This window comes from Acyrthosiphon pisum, chromosome A2 (assembly GCF_005508785.2).
Source record: "Acyrthosiphon pisum isolate AL4f chromosome A2, pea_aphid_22Mar2018_4r6ur, whole genome shotgun sequence".
Lineage (NCBI taxonomy): Eukaryota > Metazoa > Arthropoda > Insecta > Hemiptera > Aphididae > Acyrthosiphon > Acyrthosiphon pisum.
In genome coordinates this window covers 88,913,677-88,935,254 of record NC_042495.1, presented here as the reverse complement: position 1 = coordinate 88,935,254, position 21,578 = coordinate 88,913,677, and the positions used below count along the sequence as shown (strand labels likewise).

The window sequence follows — 21,578 nt, the reverse complement described above, 5'->3', positions numbered from 1 at the left end:
AATCAATCAAAGAAAATCATTTTTAATGAAAAATATAATATAGTTTCTTAAGTATCTGTGAATAATTTTGAAACCACCTAAAAATATGAACTGATTTTAAATACGGCTACTCGTAATAGACCTTAAATTAATATTATCAAGAAAATTCGAAATGATTTTTGGAAAAACTTTAAATGAACACTTAAAAGTATAATATTTAACTACAAAAAAATTCAATCTTCAAGTTTTGAAAATGTGAAGTATTAAAATATACTCTGAATAATGGACTCTCTTTCTCTATATTAATAATAATATTTAAATACCAAGTAGGTACTAATAGTTTTTTTAAATATTTCATAAAATGTATTTTATTTTTTAGATATTTCGTAACATAGATAGTAAGCATTTTATCATAATATAACAATACAATTGTTGATTTCTAGCTTAACAAATAAAAACAAATATGTAAAAATAATTATCGTGGATAATTCAAGTATTGCGTATGTTATCAAGTTATAAAATATTTAAAACCACTGAAAAATGGTATGGGAATGAAAATATCTACTAAAATAAATGTGAAAATAGTCTATGTAATGTATAAAATTTGTTTTTCATCATTTTAAATGTTTATTGAATATTTTACGTTCTAAAAACTCAAATTTACATGAATATAAATAAGTACCTAAGTAATTAAAACTTTGAATAAACTTTCAGTCTTTACTTAATTTAAAAGTTATACACATTGAACAAATATTTTTTCATAGTAATTGTTTTTGATGTCTTATAACATATATAAACCATTTCCATCATTATAGTTTATTTATTTTGCTTATAAAAACTTAAATAACTTTAATTGATCTGATCGAATAACATTATCAAATAGGTATACATCTAGTTATGTCTGTTTTTATAATATGCACATGATACAGCCACAGATTATATTGAATAATAATGTTTTATATAATCTGTGATACAACTAGCACTTTAAATGTAATCCTTAAAATACCAAACATTAAAATGTTTAAAGCACCCAAATACATTTTCGGATTATAATTAACCATTTATTAATTGTTAGAGTAAAAACTACAAGCTTGTTTACAAAATAATTACTTTAGAAATATTAAGTTTTATAAAAATTTACTGGAAAATCAAAGTGTGAAACTATACCAACTATATATTAATATAATAGTTGTATCATATTATTTTCTGTCAAATATATCAAAATCGGGTGATCACAGATTATATTTTACAAACACATTACCGACAATTTATAGTAACCTACCTAGCTACCTAGTAACTTAAATTAACTGAAAAATATTTTTTTCGTAATCTACCATGTTTATATTGTACTGTCTAATAAAACGCCTTTCAAAAATATCATATTTTGTTCTCGTATTAAATGAGTCAATTCATATATATATATATATATATTTAGAGTCATGTTATTAATTCCAGTTATTAATAGATTATGAACAAATTAGCATGAAGAATCTAACACTACATAACGTATGTTAAAATACCTAAATACTTTTCAAAACTTATTATACTTAATAATTAAATAAGACGCGTCGATCACCTCTTTATGTTCTTCTTGTGATTCTGCTGAATCGTTGTGTTGTTGAAAAAAACTTCGGGGATTTTCTAAATGCTTCACAGTTCTTTGATAAAACTTCATAAACGTATCCCTGCGGTTAAATCCCTCGGTCTCTTCTTTTTTATCGTCCATGCTATTTCTTTGGCTATCATATTCGTTATTCGCGTTAGTCGAACTTATCGTATTATTTTGTGCGTACTGTTTTTCTTGTTGTAAACTAATGTTGTCGTTATAATAGCCGTCGTCGTACTCTTCGAATTGCCCCTTAACATTCGTCTCGGTATATGTATAGTCTTCACCGTCTTTATGGTCCAACGAACTGGACCTCTGGTCAGTGCTGGCTCTTCGCTGAATTTTTTGATACGTTTGTGGCAACGAAGGCGATTGCTTGATCCGCGAGTGAGGTATTTGAGGTAACATCTTTTTGGTACTCGATACCTGTTCATTATAATAAGAATTTGAGTAGTATTCCATATAAGGCGTCTTTTTAGCGGGTATTTCAGGAAGTTGTTTATGCCTTTGAGCCGGTACCGCTGGTGGTGATACTTCGTATGGAGTTTCGTTGTAATGACGATCTTCATAACTTTGGTTCGGTGAAAAATATACCTAAAAAACAAATTTTACATAATTATAAATCATAATTGGTTGAAAAGTGAAACGTCAATTGTATTCTGACTAGTTATCATTCATCTTAAAACATAGAAATATCATAAAAACTAATAATTTGCATTCGGTTGTTTTTTTTTATTAAAAGTTAAGAGATGATAGTATGATACCTATTTTTAACGTAATAATAGAGTAGAAATATTATATTTATCATAACTTGCGTTATTGTTTTATCAGTATAAGTTATAATTTTCATAAACATTAAAATTAAAATTAGATTAATTTTTATAATTTAAACTATATATTATGTTTTCAGTTTTTCACACACCAAAGGTCAAAGGAAATAAGTGCAATAGACTATTTCAAAAGTTAATTAAAATTTTAATTTCTTAAAAATCAATTATGAACAATACCAATCAACAAATTTGTAATAAAACGTACTATTTCATTATTTTTTTTTAACACTTCATTGTTCATTGTTTAAAAATTTGAAATATTATTAAAATATAATGATTTTCATTAAATTGCCTATATAATTGCCTAAAATGTTTCACAAAAGATTGACAGTGGTTCTTCTGTATTTTTTAATTTCAATTAAATAAACACCTAATCACTATAGAAATACAATATAAATCCAAATGTTATAGGTAAGAAACAATGATTAAACTATATAATATAGTAAAATATATCACTATATTAAATTAATAAAGACTTTCAATTTAATTTTTCAAAGATTAAATATTAAAAAATTTAAAGCATTCAAAACAGATTTAAGACATTTTTATCATAATTAGGGTTCTGAATTTGAAATATTTCAAAATTGAAAATTTCACTCTTCCTGAAATATTTCAATGAAATTATGAAAAATATTTTTTCTTCTTTGAAACGTGTTCGGTTATAGATGATTAGAAATAATATATTGATTACACACTTAGAAATAAAGAAATACATATTATTTTTTCGATTTATTATTTCATATTTGTATATTCTATAATATGTATTTATGAAAAATATTCCTGTCATTATTTTAAGAGTAAAAACATTTTTTATATGAGTTTTAAAATATTGTTGTATTCAGACTATTAATGATCCAAAAGTTAATGGTTTGAAATAAAGTTGAAGTCAATTTCAACAGTGAATGAAATAATTAATAGATAAAAAATAGTTCATGGTTAATAAAGAATATATAAGCGACCTTAAATGTAAAATATTTATTTTTACCTATTTTGATAATATTGCTTTTATATTATAAGTAGGCAGGTATGTTAACAACAATGACGATATTATTTTTAATTATTATTGAACGCTAATATTTATATTAGTTTTTGTTGAATGTACCTACAAGTTATTATAAATTATATTCAATATACCTGCAGTGACCTACCTATCCTTATCCGTTTGTAAACAAATACAATTGAACAAATATGTGTGAAGCGTATTTTTATTGGTTACTCAAAAGTCAACAAAATAAAATTTAACATCACACCTTACTCATTTTTTCTACTTCGAAAACTAACAATAAACATAAACGAAAAACCTAAATTCAATTGCTTTTTTAGTAAATGGGCAAAAAATAGTAGTTTGCCAGTTTCCAATAATATTTTTTATTGATTTTACTACCTCTTCGTTTTCTTCATCGACTTCTTGCTGAACGGGGTAAGTGGTTTTTAGCTGTTGAGTGTCACTACTCGACCCAGGTGAATAGTAGTACTCTCCAACACCCCCGCCATCCCATTGACTATCTTCCTCCTTTTGGTCCGCATAACTATAACTACACACACAAAAGTTTTGTTATAAGTTCTACTTAAGTTAACTAGCAATATTTGACAGTTGCTTAACCTATTATCGTAGTTGTACATTTCTTCGTTGGGTCCATCATTGTAATATTTTTCTGGTCCATATGGAATCACTTGTTCGCAATTTCTAGAAAATAAATATTATAATTAAAAATAGATTAATTTTTATTTATTGTATAGATTTACAAACCTATCGTATGGTATATAATATAATATCAATTCGTTATTTAAAATTAAAAAATATCTCATCCCATCAAATTTATTAATTATCTATTATATTATATAGATAATAATAGTATATTGAATATTTTGTTTAAAAAAGTATTAATAATTATTCTGGATTTTAAATGGAAACAAATAATTTGAGTTGGCTTAACAGAATATTTTTGAATAAATGAATTTATATATTATATTGGACAGATTAAGTTAGACAGTATAAGTTATAATGGTTTTAAAGTTGCGACTAAAATAATAGGAAGGGATATTTAATTCTTAAAATATTTAGACTGCTATTTTTTACACCTCCGATGATGCATAACGGCATTTTCAAAAAAATATTATATTTTTAATGTTTACAATTAGAACTTAATAATAACTATTTAAGCCTTCAAAATCGATATTTTTATAGTAAATATGAAGTCATTTTGAATTTGTGTATGTTATTAAATATGTCTATGTAATAAAAAAAAACAGGAAATATTTTCCAAGATAAAAATCTGTCTTAAAAAAAAAAAATTAATAATAATTCTTAAAAATAATTAGTGTAATAAAATATAACTCACTGTTTATTGTCATAAGGTTCAAATTGGTCCCCATTATCATAATATTCTTCGTAGTAAGTAGGTCGGTACAAAGATGATTGTCTTTCCAAACTTGACCTTCGATCTAAAAGTATATAAAAAAAAAATAAAACACCTAATGTGCAATAAAAATTATGAAGTTTAAACATACTTTTATTTGTCTTTCGTTGGTGATATTTAGAAACATGCTTTTTACAAGAATGTCTGGAAGAAGTGGGAAATTGTTCTTGGTCGAGGAATGTTGTTGAAGACCCTTCATCATACCATTCACTGGTTCCTATTTTATAGTCATTTTTTCGCCTGCACATCATTGTTGTTCATTATCAATAAAATATTAAACATCCTTAGATCATTAAATGTTATTACCTTTTGTGGTCTTTATAATTGTTTGGCCTACTATTATAATATAGATCATCCTCTGGTACCCTCCTTTCTTCATACCTTTGAGAGTCATATAAATGTTGACTACCCGCTGAGCTTTCTAAAATTATAAAAAAAAATATATTAATAAATAATTGTTTTTATTTTCAAATTGGACAGCTACGTACCATATTCATAATATAATATAATTCAATATTATACTTTATCATTTTATATTAAAACAAAATATTTTTAAAATATGTTTTTTTTAATAAGACTATTCTAATTAATATTATATGTAAAAGGCTTTTACAAAAATTGTAACAGAACTGAAATTAATAATAGTCATTATTATGATATGAGTAGGTGTGATTTAATATGATCAGATGTTTAAATAAATAAGTTTATTTAGAAGTATAAGAGTTATAAATCAGGTCTATTATTGAGTTGAATGCAAAATAAAGTGATAATAATATTATAAGTTTACGAACTAGATTAGCAACCTGATAAAAAATATTTGTTATGTTTATATAAAATATAAATTTAAAGTTTTGATTTGAAATTTCACGAAGATTGGATGAATACAAGATTATTATATTTTCTCTAGAAATATAAATGAAATACTTTCAAAATTTATAAAACTAGTTAAGAACTATAATAAAATTTAAATATACGACGAATAAATATGAGAAAACCGGACGTTTACTGATAACAATAATACATTTTGTTTAAACTTTAAACTAAATTAGTTACTGGAATAGGTATTTTGATAAACATTTTCTTGAAAAGCAAAAGAACGTGCATGCACTTAAAGCTTAGAAAATAATATCGCAATCGTAAAATATGATTAATTTTCTACATTTAACTGTAATTAATAAATATTAAATTTCTAAGTTTTCTAATTTCCTCCTAATTAAATGTTTGATAGCCATTAATTTATTATTAAAGTTGAAAAAACATATTAACACAAAAAATTTTAAAGTACTTGTATTTGGATGATCTGGACTACTGCAAGGACTCATTTCTAATTGATCGGCAAGATTTCTAAATTGAGAGGCTGAAGAATTTGCTTGTTGCTGACATATTGGATAATTAAAATCGCTTGTATAATCACTGTCTTCCGAATTACCTGCAGCTGAAATAACATAATATTAAGCTGCGCATTTCGTTCGGTTTATACATCAAAATAGTAGTATACTTACACTGCCCATAATATTGGAATTGCGCCGAAACGTCTTCAGACCTCGAATCCTGTTCGAAAGTGTTCAGGATTTCAAATTTTTTCTGGTAGTCCACGATATCACAGATTTCGTCATTGTCTACACACAATAAGGCTTGACATATTATTATATTATTATTTTTTGTATAATTTTATCCGATAACCCAAGGAATTACCCATGAGGGACAACATATTGGAAAACTTTTTAGCATTTTTTTCCTTTTTACTCTCAAAACCAAAATATAAGCTGTCACAACTAATATTCATTAAATTTGGGTATCGATAAGGTTTCCAATCAAATTTGTCAAAACTTATTTACACGCGTAGAAAAAAAAGGTGGACATGGGATCTATATCCGAAATCCCTCGAGTTTGCTTCCCTGGCACGTATGATGGAGTTGACAAGAACAGGTACGACCTTATTTATCGAGGGATAAAAAAAACTTTCCATCTTCCATCTAGGTTTATTTTACTATCAGTAGATCGCAATAATGGAGCAACTCTTTAAGAGCAAACATTTTGATGGATCGACAAATACTAAAAAAATTGTTAAGTTATCTTGGCCTATTCACTCATATAATATTAATACGAATACCCATTGAAAATGATACAATGTTACATATAAGTACGTGTAAATCAATATTAAATTGTCCATTATATAGGTATTTAATTTTAAAAAAAAAAACCTGGGGAATTTGCTCCGCTGTATAGTAGCTAGTTTTCGACTGTGACTCACATTTAGTAGGTCACTGTAATTTATGTGATAAATTTGAGTTCAATGATAAATCATTATATACAATGAAAAACGATTCAGAGCGGAGACGGTCTGTCAGCGTGTGTTTCTAAGGGTATTTTATTGTATTGGTATTGATAATTTATTTTTTATTAGAAATACGGTAGGTTATTTCATACTTTATCGGTTATGATATTTGTATATTTGTATATTTTTTAATTATGTATTATCCTTAATCTATCTATGCATATACCTAAGCATATATACAATATTTACAAAACGTAAAAACCACTTTGTTTTTAGTACTTTATCTTAAGAAATTTGTACTTTTTCATTAAAAAAAAACTGCATCGTATAAATGTAAATTATTGACAGATTTATTGATATATTATGGTACTAACAAATACATTATATTATTATATCTCAAAGTAAAAACTAAAATAATCACTTATATTTTATACAAAGTAGGTACCTAGTTTTGAAAAAACAGACATTCGAAATTGAAGATTGTAAAGTTTAACTGTTTAGAATTTTAGCCAATATCATTTACGTACTACACGATATTATACTATATATTTTATGACATTGTACCTATTCTAGAAATAGTAGGTACCGTAACGTAACATTATTATTATAATTAGATGACGTGCTAAGGACAATAAAATAAAATCCATGAAACTAGAAGCCATTTAGAATAAGCATTTCGGTATAATATACTTTTTTTTTTTGCAAAAAGTCACGTGAACCTTTTGCGATCCCCGTTTTCACATCCCCACACAGTTTACACAGTGTATACAGTGTATATATAAAACAATATTTACGCGTGTGCAAAGACGTACGTTGGATTAGCGATATTGTTACTCTGATCCAGCGACGCCTGATAATCGATATAAATGCACCACAATAGATAATTATAGAACACTATACAGACACAATTCTATAATATATATTATATATATTATATAATATGTGTGTGAATGCGTGTGCGTGTGTGTGTCATTGTGTGTAAGCATAAAAGAAGGTATATATAATATGACATATGCACTGAAGATAATATTAGGTAGGTATATAAAACAATAAGAATGAAGTACATAATACAGTATGACGTGTTATGTAATATATTAGAACAATAATATTATGTATACAGTAGGTAGCATTATAGGTAGGTACTCATAACATACTGCAGATGAGGTGTTGGTATTACTCGATAGGATTAAAATTCAAGCGACAGAGCTACAGTAATGTGTGTGTTTGTGTGTATTGTTCCGTGTATAATTAATAGTTAATACGGTATAATATTGGTCATTGGAGTATAGTTTTTCGATAACCAATATCAATGATGTATATACTTTAAGTGCACATCGTTCAAAAGCATTGATCGTTTCGAGGAAATGTGAGTGATTAGAGCAGGTCCAGGTTAAATAATTTCGGTCCAGATGCAAGGAGAGGTAATATTTGGGTATACGGGAATGACAAATTATATTTAAAGCAACATTTCCCCAGCAACATTTCGTAAATTAAAAATAATACCATAACGGTTGGTACAGGTATTATGCGAAATTGAACAACATGATATATTTACAATGTAGGTACTCAACGATTCAGTTCAAGGTCATTGATAGTAACACACAATAAATTAGTAAAAAATAATAAATAAAATAAAATGTTTAGAAGAAAGAGCATTGAATTGGATACAAGAAGATTGAAAGACTCGAAAAAACAAAAGTTAACTTTTATACAAAGTCAAATGGGTGTCACCGCCATTACCATAATCGTTATTACTATCATTGTAATATTTAAATAGTTCGCTAAATAAATTATAATATGTTTCTTTATAAAATAATTGAAATATACTCTTGTTAACCTTTGCAAATGATAAAACGTAGTCGAAATAATATAAAATAAACAATTTATATTAAACTTGACGTATAATACAAATGAAATTTTTTAAATTATTTTCTCAAGCTAATATAGTAATATTAAATTGTACATACAAATTGTTGTAGTCAACAAAATAAGAAGTATTTATCTGTATCAAAATAGTACTCATAAGTTTGGTAAGTATTTTTTCTGTAGAAATAAGGCAACATTTTGCGGAAAATTGTATTGAAATATCTTAAGAACATAAAATGTTTTAAATTTACATCATCTTTATTAGTTAACAATAAAATTAATTATGATTCGTATTTGACAAAAATATTTCCTACATCATATAAAAGTTGTATAATAAAATAACTTCAATGTAATTTATTGACAAATGTTTAGTATTTTTAATTACATGTTATTTGTCAATTTATTTTTCACACTATGAACTAGATAAGTTCTATCGGCGGATAAATTTATGAACTAAAATCCAGCTTATATTTTGATAAATAAAGACGAATTGTTTTATCGATTAATTTCTTTTATATTTAATAATAACCTCGAGTACGTTTTATGCAACATTAAAAACCTTATTTACACTTACACGAATTTTCAATAACATTTTTGAAACTTATTTTATAAAGAAACGAAAAAAATCTGATAGTAGTACTTTGTAATATTATACATTTTTATTAATTGTCCGTGTAAAAATATAAAATTATTACCAGCGTAAAAGTTATGTAATGATCATAATTTTAATTTATTTGAACATGCTTGCGATGTTTACTGATTCAGTTTATATTTATATTAAGTACGTAATCAATTAGTTTTCATAAATAGCAAATAGCGACACACATTTGATTTCATACTTCATAACTCAATTAGAATAAAGGTGTAGTGTTAGAGAAGAACCATGCTTTCGATAAAGCCCAGACAGACGTGCGAAACGTTTAAGTGTTCGTATATTTCATTATTATACCTCCTGATGCACTGGCGCTCGGCGGAGCCGTGTTGGAATTATCCAGCTCTCCTAAGATTTCTTTCCAACCAGTCGGTGGATCGTAGGGGCCTAAAATTTGAAAATCCATCATGATATCGCACATGATTCTACATTTATTTTTTTTAAAAAGATTCCATGTCGTTTTTCTTGGAATAATAATTCGTAGACATCTCCCGATTAGTTATATTTTAGTACGGTTATATGGGTTCAGTTTGAAAAAAAAAAAATACTTATTGTACACTTACCAAAGGGTAGTTCGAACCTAGCATCAATCAACAGGTAATGTCCTGTCGGACACCTGGTACCAGTCACTACACCGTCGCTCATTTCAAGTTCAGCATCTAGTGACACCCAATCTCCTTCGCCATCCTGTATAATAAATAAAATATTTTCAATCAATAATTGCAAAAATTGTATTGTAATATATTATATTACCTAGGTTATTGTTATATGTTATTTAATAATAACAAATACACATTATTGAAGTAAAATTTCTTTACGGAGGATACAACGCCAAAAATTTATAATGAAATTATCCTCACAATTTCATGCTCACGACACAAAATTTAAATTGGTAACAACCAAATGTGAAGAATAATTTTATTTTTCTCAAAATGGTCATTCTATTTAATTATTGTATGTACTGTATATATCATAATATACATCACGAACTTGAGCATAAAATCCTGTCAGTTCATGCAAGACCTGGCTACGATATTGTTCGTTTTTAGAAAACCTCAGATAAACCTCACTAAAAAACTATGAAATAAGTTACACTTCATATACGCGTGCTTACACACACACACACACACACACACACACACACACACACACACACACACACACACACACACACACACACATACATCCATACATACATACATACATACACTTTATTATACTTTATTATGCTAGATATTCAGATAAAATAATTTATTGAAAATATGTATTTAACTGTAAAATATATTTTATTATTTAATGGAAAACAAGAATTGTAATAAGATAATACTTTTGAATTTTCAAGAGAGATGTGATATTTGTAGTCCTGTATAGTTGTAAATTATTATAGTTATAATTGCGCTATCAACCTCTATTTTTAAACAAAGTGACACCACAACTATAACCACATCACTCAACAGTTCATATAAAAAACTTTTATTTATTTATATTATACATATACATATAATATATTTACCGAATTTCCAACATCGGTATTGTTGACATAATAAAAAAAACTATTTCTTTATTACAGCTTACCACATAAATATTAATGAATACTTATATTATATTTATGAAATTTTGCAACATCCATCATAACATTATAAAAAACTGTTTTAAAAACATATCACATAATTGTATATTATCCATCTCTTTTATAACACGTAGTACAGTTACAAATAAATGGTATAATCGCGATAAGAACTACTGCTGTTTATTTTATGTTAGATAATGTTACTCATAAATCTGAAATCAAATTATACATAGATATAGATATGTATAGATATTATAGTTAATATTGAAACTTTATACTATATAAAATAACTTCAGAACAAACTATGTATTGCTTTTTTTTTATTAAATGCACATGAGATATGACTGGTTTACATGATAAACCTATTAAAATCAAAATTGTGATTTTCTCCATAGTATATTACAGCTGAAGTCTGAACATCGATGTCCGTGACAACGCACTAATAGCATATTAATTTCACCCTAATAACCAATTTTATTGCACTAATAATCAAGTTATATAAGTGAAAATAATTAGATAACGTGTCTAACCATCAAAACAAAAGTGTTTTTGAACTGTACGAGTTAATGTTATATAATATATCATAATATATCCAATACGTTACCACATGCGTTTCGAAATATTATATACCTACGACCTACCATTTTTCTAAATATACAGTTTCATCTTTAATCTATTTTATTTATTTATCATATCTTTTTTTCATATCCCCTAACCACAATAGAATATGACTCAGACAGTATTTTATTTAGTAAGCATTTCATTAAATATTTATAAGATAGAGTAGATTCCGCCTAATGGAAGCATCCGTGTAATATGGCCAAAATGGTCTAGTCTCAATTCCAATGTACCTATACTAAATTACTAACTAACTAATTTTGGTTTATAAGAGCAACCACTTAATGTGGGCAAATGAGTTTGGTCTCAACGTTTCCACATCAAGCGGAATCCACTGTACATAATATAAAATTTGATCGATTTCTTTGGGTTTAGTATACATGTAGTACATAGAATTAAACAGTAATGACATGTAAACAACCGTTTGACCGACAATTATTTTCAAGTTGTTGGCTAACTAGATTTATATTTATATAATGATCAGTTACCTCGTTGGAGTAGCGCACTGTTGGTAAACTGACCATGTGGTATCCTATCGCGTAGTCCAGGAGAAACCCTCTGCGCCATACTTCCACCAACAGACCCGTATTGACGTCGTTCGTCTCGCTATACACATTAAATAAATGAAAATATTTAATCAAAATATATTCAAACGTTATTCAAGGGTAGATTAATAAAAATCGTAATGTCCCAAGTTGCAGATTTTAGAAATAATAATTTTCCTATTTTCAATAAAGCCTTCCTGAGCAAATGATAAGGTTACTGATTAGGGAACGTTTAATATTTATTTATTTCATAAACATGAATTATACACTTTTAACAAATATTTCAGTGGGTTAAAATGTTTATTGATGTATAATTTAAATTATATATATATATATGTAATATAAAATACGTGTAATAAACTGTATGATATATTTAATAAATAAATATTAAACTGATAGTACTACATTATAGAACGTTATAAATCCTACTTACAAATGATCAATGTTTGTAGCAGGATTTATAGGACTCAATCATTGATTGAATTTAAACATTCTCATGCTCGAATCATAATAGTGTTATTAAAGTTACTCGCTTGTATAAGCATTATTATGATCTAAAAATCTTTACCAAAAATAATGTATTTTTTGGGAAAAATAAATCTTACAATAGAAAGTCTTGTTGCCAACAAGGATTTGCTCCTTTGACCGTCACGGTAGTACACTTAACATTTTGTAGTTTTAACGTGGCATATGTGCTGAATTGTGGCGCTAAAACAAACCAAATCTATATTTTTATTCGTCCAATATTACATTATCATTATTATGGAATAAGTAATAACAATAAATTATTATTATATTATGCTCATGCAACACATTCATGTAGCAAAATTGCCTATATACAACGCCGTGTTACTATTTTTACAAAAATTAGTTAATAAAAGAAAACTTAAAAGTGATTGATAACTAAGTGTATTTTATTCTTTCAGTATTAAATTCGCATTTCGTATTTTCTGTGGATATAAGTATACGTTTTACTGTACAATATTAAAGAAAAGAAATAAACAAAATGTTTACATGAATCGTGACTGTTCAGCAAAGTTTTAAGTTAGTACGGGTAATTTGGCGAAATAATAGCAAACAATATAAAGCGTAAAGTTAACAAAAAAATCATAAACGGCCGTATATCTGAACCTAAATTTTCAAACTTCCAAAGCTGTCAGGTCATCAATCTCTTTGTGTCCATGAAAAAAATCCATGACGGCGTTATAATAATAGCATAATACAATTGTGTCTAGGTGAAAAAATTTATATTCATTGTACTCACCTTGGTCTCCAACATAACGAGCCATTTTTACTGAAAAAAATAATAATGAAAAACAATTTCAAAATATATCTAAAACAGTTTAGAACTGTAAAGAATTTTAAGTGAAATGCATTTTCTCTAGGATAACAAAATGGCGTATCACCGATCAAGACTAACGAGATTTTGTAATTTTAATTTATACGTGGACTGAATTTAAAATTATGGCTACACCATAGGATGGTTGAGGGATTATTGTTGCTTAGAGTAGCTAGACAAGGGTTAAGGGTTAATTGACTGAACTGAAATGAAATATGTTTGAAAACATTCTGTACGTTACCTTTAACGTTGAGGAGGGACATTTTTGTGTCAGCTACGATGTTTTCTGATTATGAACAAGGACCTAAAATAAGAGGAAAAACAAGTTTGTATTTATTTGTTATTTATTTATATATATACATTAAACATGTTTTTTCATGTACTGCTATTACATGTATACAAATTAAAAATACAAAAAAATACGCAAAATGTGTTAGATTCTTAAAAACCATTAAAACTTTAAAGCATTTGAAAGTAGTTGGACAAAATTAAAAGTAAAACCTAACTTAACTTTAAACCTTTGGAGATTTGTTGGCTTCAAATAAGAACTTCTTTACGTTTTTTTCCAAGTGTGTGTTATAAGATTAATTTTTCATATATAATGTAAACAAAATTAATTATCCATGTTCCAAAAACCTTTAATTTTGACAGCTTCTATATAAGCAGTAAATGAGTTTCCCTTTCTAAATTACCATAGAAAACATATTATGTGTAATGCTCAGTATTCTCTAGTCTTTCTAATTTAATAATCCATTACCGGTCCAAAAATAATATGACATATTTCATTAAATGCAGACCATATTTTATAATTATAAATTGCATGTGGTAGACAAAAAATGTAGACTTGGCAACGCACATCAAAATTCATAAATTATTAATTATAATTTACAACATATTTATTTATTTTTTTAACTAATATGAGTTTTAAATAGTATATATTTTTTTTAAATGTGTTTAAGTCAAATACTACTTAATAATATTATTATGGAAATAACAGCAGAATACTTATGGAATTTTTACAAATGGCATAATTAAATTGATATTATCAGTTTTTCACTTAATCAAATTTAACACCAGTAGACTAGTAATATATATAATAGAATAATAATAGCATGGTTATATGAACAATTTCAAAATATAAACTTACTCAATCAATTTTTTCAATCAAGTATTCTAGTATATCGAGCATATTAATATAAAATGTTATTACAAAACACAGTAGGTATACGATCATTTATCAATATTTTTATCGAAGTTTTGGTTTTACATAAATATCTCAACGTCATTTCAATGGTAGATTATAAATAGCCAACTGCTATTATATTCAAATGACTGAGCGTTGAAAATCTCAAAGCTATCTCATTTGAAGGGTTTAGATACGAATTATAAAGATATTATAAAGATTCGAATGGAACGGTGTTCGATTTTCAGTGTAGCAACAATAACAAAAAACGGTTTTTCATTCGAACCCGTACAAATGTGAAGTAATATTTTATAATATGATTCCCTCTTTTGACATAAAATACTAGAACACGTTATGTTAAGATGTTTAATCCATGGGTCACAATATGAATATAAATACAATACAAGATATTATATAGTTGGGTACTTGGTTATTAAAGTTAGCGAAGGGATATGACGGCACATGCTAATTTTAATAATAACATTAAATCATGTACATAATTTTTATAAAAGTTATTGTTGCATAATATTTATAATGAATTCCACGAAACGCTAAAACATTACTGAAGATTATTATTTTTCATAGTAAAAATAAATCAAATATTAATCAGATATTATCTAGTTATGGAATACTTGGAATTAGGATGGTAAGCCGATGGCCGAATTATATTAATCGAATATTTTTTAGACGATTATAAGAATAATATTAAATATTTTTTTTTTTTCTTTATTTGTTCATTGAAACGACCTCAAGGTCTTTGACAATGCTTATCACAAGTGGGTAGTAGGGAGATCGTGTGATCTATTTATCTATGTATATATCACTATATGCATGATACTACCGCCCTTCTCCAAGAGGAGACATGTGCGGTCTTCACTCCCAGTGGAGTGGGACCTAGTTGGAAACCGGATGACGCAATCGGACGACAGCACGGAAAAATGGTGACTGCGTAGAATCACACACATTTTTTTGCACTTTGCTATGAATCGAACCGATGACTGTGTGAGTCGTAGTCAACTGCGTGACCACTGCGCCACTCCGGCCCCAATATTAAATATGAATAATAAATTGTAATTTAGTAATACATATAATTTAGATAGCCTGTCGGCCTGATATCCGGTCGGCCTACTGGTTGTCGTCTCAACGTCGTGATGCCATTATTCATCAAGTAAATAATATAATTAAAATAATTGTTAAGTAATACTGACCAAATAGCAATCATGCCCCGAAGTTATAATTACTATTATACCATAACTCATAATAATATACACCTTTAAACCATCTGATTAAGAACGACATCGCTAATTAAATTTTCAATAGCTTACAGATATTATTTTTTATCGTATGGATACACAGACTCGTGTAAATGGCAATTGTATGAAAACTCGCTCAAACGCGTTACGTTTAAACAAACAAAACGTGTACCTACGTATTTATTTATCACACAGCACCAGAGAACTATAAAATATGCAATTGTTTTTAATACGGTGTGGATATAATGACGTAATCTGAAAATCATGCTCACTCCTATACAGGTACGTTCAATTCTCGATAAAATATTGTTATGTCTTGTGAACAATCAACAATGTAATATTATATTATAATAATATGTAATTGTCATTGCTGTTTCGTAGTTGTTAATTATAATTAACGGATTCAGTTAACTTCCATCATTATTATATTTTATTTTCTCAATTATTATTATTCCTGTTATACTACATCGCGCTATACATGTATACTTATTGTGCAACGTACAAAATGATCTGCTTCGTCGGGTATACCGCGCGAGACGCGGGTATACCGGGAATATACCGTGGATGTACCTCAACTGTACGGTCTGGGAATTTGTGAGGGGGGCGGGTCGGTCGCGTGGGTGGAGAATGAACGAATATATATAGTTTCAAAACCAAACCTACGTAGAACACGCGGGTGGAGCGGTGACGTCAGTCGCTCAGTGTTCTAATTTTAATGCGAATAGTTGTTGGGGGTAGGTACATAATAATATTACACACAGACGTCGTCGTAGTTGTGCGTTTGCGGCCCGATCTGGATGATAAGAGAGCACCCCTCCCCCCCACACCCGCTACCACACCACAGGCCAGCCGGCCGGCCGCGTTTGACTGCCGTTGATAAGTACAGTATAAATAAAACACGTGCGATTATCGTGTCATACACTCGTACACGCACACCCACACGCGCGCGCTCGCACACAGCCCTTAACGTGCACCCAACCACTGTGTGCTATAATGACGATGATAATAATAATAAAAACACGCGTGAACTTTGCGGGCTTTAAGTCTCGTATATAAAACCGTCGTGCAGCGTGAACCATACTGCGCGATCGCGTAAACGATTTTTGCGCGTCACGCGAAAATTAAGATATTTTCGGTATGGCAAGGGTCAGAAACGCGTCGAATGCGAAATCAGTATTACATATTATATATATTATATAATATGTATATACGCTAAAGGTTTATAATATATTATGGGTGTGCGTGTGCGCATGCGCGCTTGTGTGTAGCTGCAGGCGGGTTAGTATATATACTTCCTTATACCTACCTTTCCCGTGTGTATGTATAAATATATATACAGTGGAAAAAGGTCGAGAAAAAAATGAATAAATGAGTGAGTGAAATCGTACGTACCCGTTTATTATATTACTTATATATTATTTTATACGCGCGTGTGGTAAGGGTGTATATACCTACCTCCCTCATAACGGTCTCGCGCGACAGCGACTAAAATAGAATTGAAAATCAACGGCCGATGACACGCGACTGCTCGCAGTAACCGGTCACGGACGGACGTACCATACACGTCGTCATGGCACGTCATGTCCCACACATACACACACACCGATATTGTACAAGTATAATAATATTATAGTCCTATGTCGTACACAATATTATGTACGCGTCATGTACCTCTACCCATATTTAAATATATGCCGAGTCATACGCGAGTATGATATTATTATTGTCGTTGTTGTATACACACTCGCAAATGACAATATAATATATTATAATACTATAATATTGTACGCGACCAATATAATAATATGTGAAATCGTCGTTGTACCTATGTATTTTAATAATAATATGACACAATATATATATACCTACGTCGGATATTATAATAATAATGTGTGCACGCGGCCGACCGTCGTGTGTGCGCGCGTAAACACGAATCGATCGTTTTGCGGTCGGCGCTCGGTGGCACATATGCCATATAATAATAATATAATAACGTACACCTAAAAGTCGTCGCGTATATTATATCGACGCGAGTACCTTCTGTACGCACATTGCTGTAAGTCGTGCATATTAGGGTATTGTACTGCATGCACTGTATCGCTTACTGTTGTAACAACAATAGTAATAGTACAATGTAACACGCACTAATACACGACGCACGCCTATATTACCTATATATACCTACCTACCGCAACGACGTATATATATAATGTATATGTATAGCGTAGATATATCATGATATATAATTACATGTTATTTAACATATATATCACGTGTATATGGGGTAAGTTTTTTTTTGTAGTGGAGGTGGTGGTGTTGGTGGTGGTGTTAAAAATCCCTGGAAATGTTTTCAGAAAAACGTTTCAGACAGATGAATATATGATTATCCATATATGGACCTTCGTGATTTTTATAGAGATCGAAATCATACAAATATTTTATGGTGATGGCGTGACGATGAATTAACAATATTAATTTGTTTATTAACGATAAAAATGTTTAATTTTTTTTTTCAATTAATTTTTAATCAATTTTAAAAATCGGAGTTCAATGTGGCCTGTAGGAAGTTTTTTCTTTCAGATACAAAAATAGTTATTAAAAACCGACTATTCTACAAGGCCTGAGAATTTTTCATGAGAAATCATATTTTTTCGATATAATACCCCCCCTCCCCCTAAATAGGTATCGGGTAGTACATTAGTGGAAAAGTATTATAATTAAGGTGGCAACTAAAATATCAAATATAATTTTCAAATTTTATAAAATTACAGAAAATTTGAAAAACCAGCACCGGGTCCTTTAAGATATACTGTGGCGATACAAACTTCTGTTTTTCAAATGAGAACTCCACTATTTTACGGTAAATTAATTAGTGAATAATTTTTTTGAAAACTGATATACTAGGTCCTTCCCTAATTCAAAATATGAAGAAGTAGTTTATCAGTTGTTAAAATGTTAATTCTAAGAATAGTATACTATAGGGCCCTATAGTCCTTACTATAGTCCTTACTATAGTCCTTACTATAGTCCTTACTATAGTCCTTACAAATGGTCTTACAAAAATATGAAACAGATGTAAACTACTTTTACAAATGTTGATAGATTAATGTTAATAACTAACATTTTTAAATAATCATAACTGCCATATCTTCCAAACCCATATTCCATGGACCTATTATCCTAAGCACGTACACATGGTTAAATAACCCAAAAACTGCTATTTCAAATTTTGATTCTGATAGGAAAATTTTTCACAAAAATAATCCAATAAATAATTTACAACCGAAAAGCGCAATATCATCTGAAAAAACAAAAGTTTGAGTTGCGACAGGACACTCCTTAAGTTAGTACAAACAAATCCAAGAATTAAAAAAATGGTCCATGAGTTATGAGTCATGAGTTATGAGTAGGTAAAAGTAGGTAAAAATTCCAAAAGAATTTGAAAGAATTTTTTTTTCAGAATTTGAAAAATTTCATTATTATAGGAAAAAATGGTGGTAAGCATGATTTCACCGTGAATCACCCTGTATTTTAATAAATGTTTCTTTCTTTGTCTTCTATAGATTCAAAAACTACTGAACCATTTTCAATAAAACTTCGGTACCTATATCGGGGTTTACAGTTTTCGGGGTTATACCTTGAGACTATGGGTTAGTAGCCCCATTTTAAAATCTAAATATAGGTTCGCTATAATAATCATGCTCACACATGCATTTTGTTTCAACTCACGAAAATCAAATGTAATTTTGTTTATATAATCATATAGGTTTGTCCCTGATTACAGATAATAAAATAATTAATATGATTTGATAGAATTTTCTGTATTCTATTATATATTTTTCACTTACGCTAATAAAGCTATTCTATGTAGTTGTAAAATTGAGTATAACAGCTATTATATATTATATATAAAAAAATACTAAATTTATGGTTGAGGTTCATTTACTTAAAAAATAGTCGACCGATTTTGACAAAAAAACAATAGAGAATATTTCAACAAAAGAAAAATGGAAAAAATATAAATGGATAGATTTTAATATTATAATATATAAATAATTAACTAATACAAACATATTATTATTTGGGTTATATTATATAAATTACAAGTATGCAAGTCCACAATTTTTGACCAATCGGTACCAAATTTTTCACACATATTATTAGAGATCCCAGAAGTCTTATAGTATAGAAGCCACGTGTAATAGCTAGTATACGTAAAAGACAAAGCGTAATGGCTGAGGCTTATGGAATAAAAAAATAATACTAGACCGATCTTGATCACTTCAAAGAAAAAACCTTATACAATAATAGATAATAGATTATAGGTACTTACTGGTTTGTTATGGTCCCGCCCAAGTGAGTGAAAACTTTACAGCCCCGCAATCCATTATAATAAATAGGTACATCGGAAAAAATGTTCAAATTAATAACAATAATAACAAATAAGATACGATTTATGATAATTCATTTTTAATAAAGGTTTTTATTTAACTTCGAATCTTGTCTGTTTGTCAGGGGCTAAACGTGCAGGGATAAACTTGGTATATTCTGAACCAGGTTGATCTCTAGTTTTGCATGACGAAGAGCTTTTTCTGAAATTTGATTTGGTTAACTTTTAAAAGATACCCGCGTAAACCGTATATTATATTATATTATATCACGTGCAACCGTAGCAACCGAATCAATACTATTATTATTGTAAATTAAATAAATTAAAATAAAATAAAATGTATGATTATAGTTAAATTAAAAAACATTTTAAGCTTTTTAAAACTAATTTTGGTATTTAATTTAATATGTATGATAAAAGTGTATTATAATAAGTGATAATAGTAGAAGTAAAAAAGTGTATGATATAGTAGTGGTATTAATTAAAAATGTTTAGGTCACCCGTGATTCCTAAAATTCTGAGATTGTGTGTGATAAATACCTATTATTCCCGTATAAGTGTATTCTTGTCAAATTAGTATTACAGCTTATTAACACGATATATTTATTATTATGTATAGTGGAGAGATAACAAACCTAAGTGGTGGGACTGTAAAGTTTTCACTCACCCGAGCGAGGCTATAACAAAACCAGTACTAGATTATATAATAATAGATCGAACCTGTTGTTTTAGGATGGCTTACCCACTGTTGACAATATTCCAAAATCATACAAATGCAATACATTGCGAGAGCTTTAGCCAAAAAGACTTCTTTATATCGAGGGGACAAAAAAACATTTAGTTTTTAGTTATATTACGAGATTTTCGAGGGAACGAAATTTATTCATTCGTCGTATCGACATTTTCATTGTATCGATAGCTTCGTTACATTGCGAGAAGGTATATATTTGAATTAAGCGATTCACAAAAATATTAATGGGTGAGTGTCCTGCTATGATTGCAAATGTAGTTCAAACAATTTTTTAGTGTTATTTAACCACTAATATCCT

At 28.4% G+C, this 21,578-nt stretch overlaps 1 protein-coding gene across 7 annotated transcripts in view; it reads right to left on the bottom strand.

Annotated features, from left to right (window-relative positions):
* Positions 1 to 1,431: 1,431 nt before the first annotated feature.
* Positions 1,432 to 21,578, bottom strand: part of LOC100571379 (phorbol ester/diacylglycerol-binding protein unc-13-like) — a 34,360-nt gene continuing 14,213 nt past the window's right edge. For 2 of the 7 annotated variants that reach the window (XM_029490703.1, XM_029490702.1), the window contains exons 2-15: positions 13,945 to 14,007; positions 13,629 to 13,658; positions 12,970 to 13,072; positions 12,308 to 12,425; positions 10,195 to 10,318; positions 9,929 to 10,018; positions 6,338 to 6,454; positions 6,121 to 6,270; positions 5,142 to 5,256; positions 4,927 to 5,075; positions 4,758 to 4,860; positions 4,019 to 4,102; positions 3,800 to 3,950; positions 1,435 to 2,179 (exon numbers count right to left, since the gene is read on the bottom strand). In XM_029490703.1, coding sequence (XP_029346563.1) covers positions 1,511 to 2,179; positions 3,800 to 3,950; positions 4,019 to 4,102; positions 4,758 to 4,860; positions 4,927 to 5,075; positions 5,142 to 5,256; positions 6,121 to 6,270; positions 6,338 to 6,454; positions 9,929 to 10,018; positions 10,195 to 10,318; positions 12,308 to 12,425; positions 12,970 to 13,072; positions 13,629 to 13,658; positions 13,945 to 13,966 — 2,025 coding nt within the window. In that variant the 5' untranslated portion in view covers positions 13,967 to 14,007 and the 3' untranslated portion in view covers positions 1,435 to 1,510. Of the gene's footprint in view, positions 2,180 to 3,799; positions 3,951 to 4,018; positions 4,103 to 4,757; positions 4,861 to 4,926; positions 5,076 to 5,141; positions 5,257 to 6,120; positions 6,271 to 6,337; positions 6,455 to 9,928; positions 10,019 to 10,194; positions 10,319 to 12,307; positions 12,426 to 12,969; positions 13,073 to 13,628; positions 13,659 to 13,944; positions 14,008 to 21,578 lie in introns of all 7 variants that reach the window. The other 5 variants (XM_016800946.2, XM_016800947.2, XM_029490704.1 and 2 more) reach the window with 4 other exon arrangements.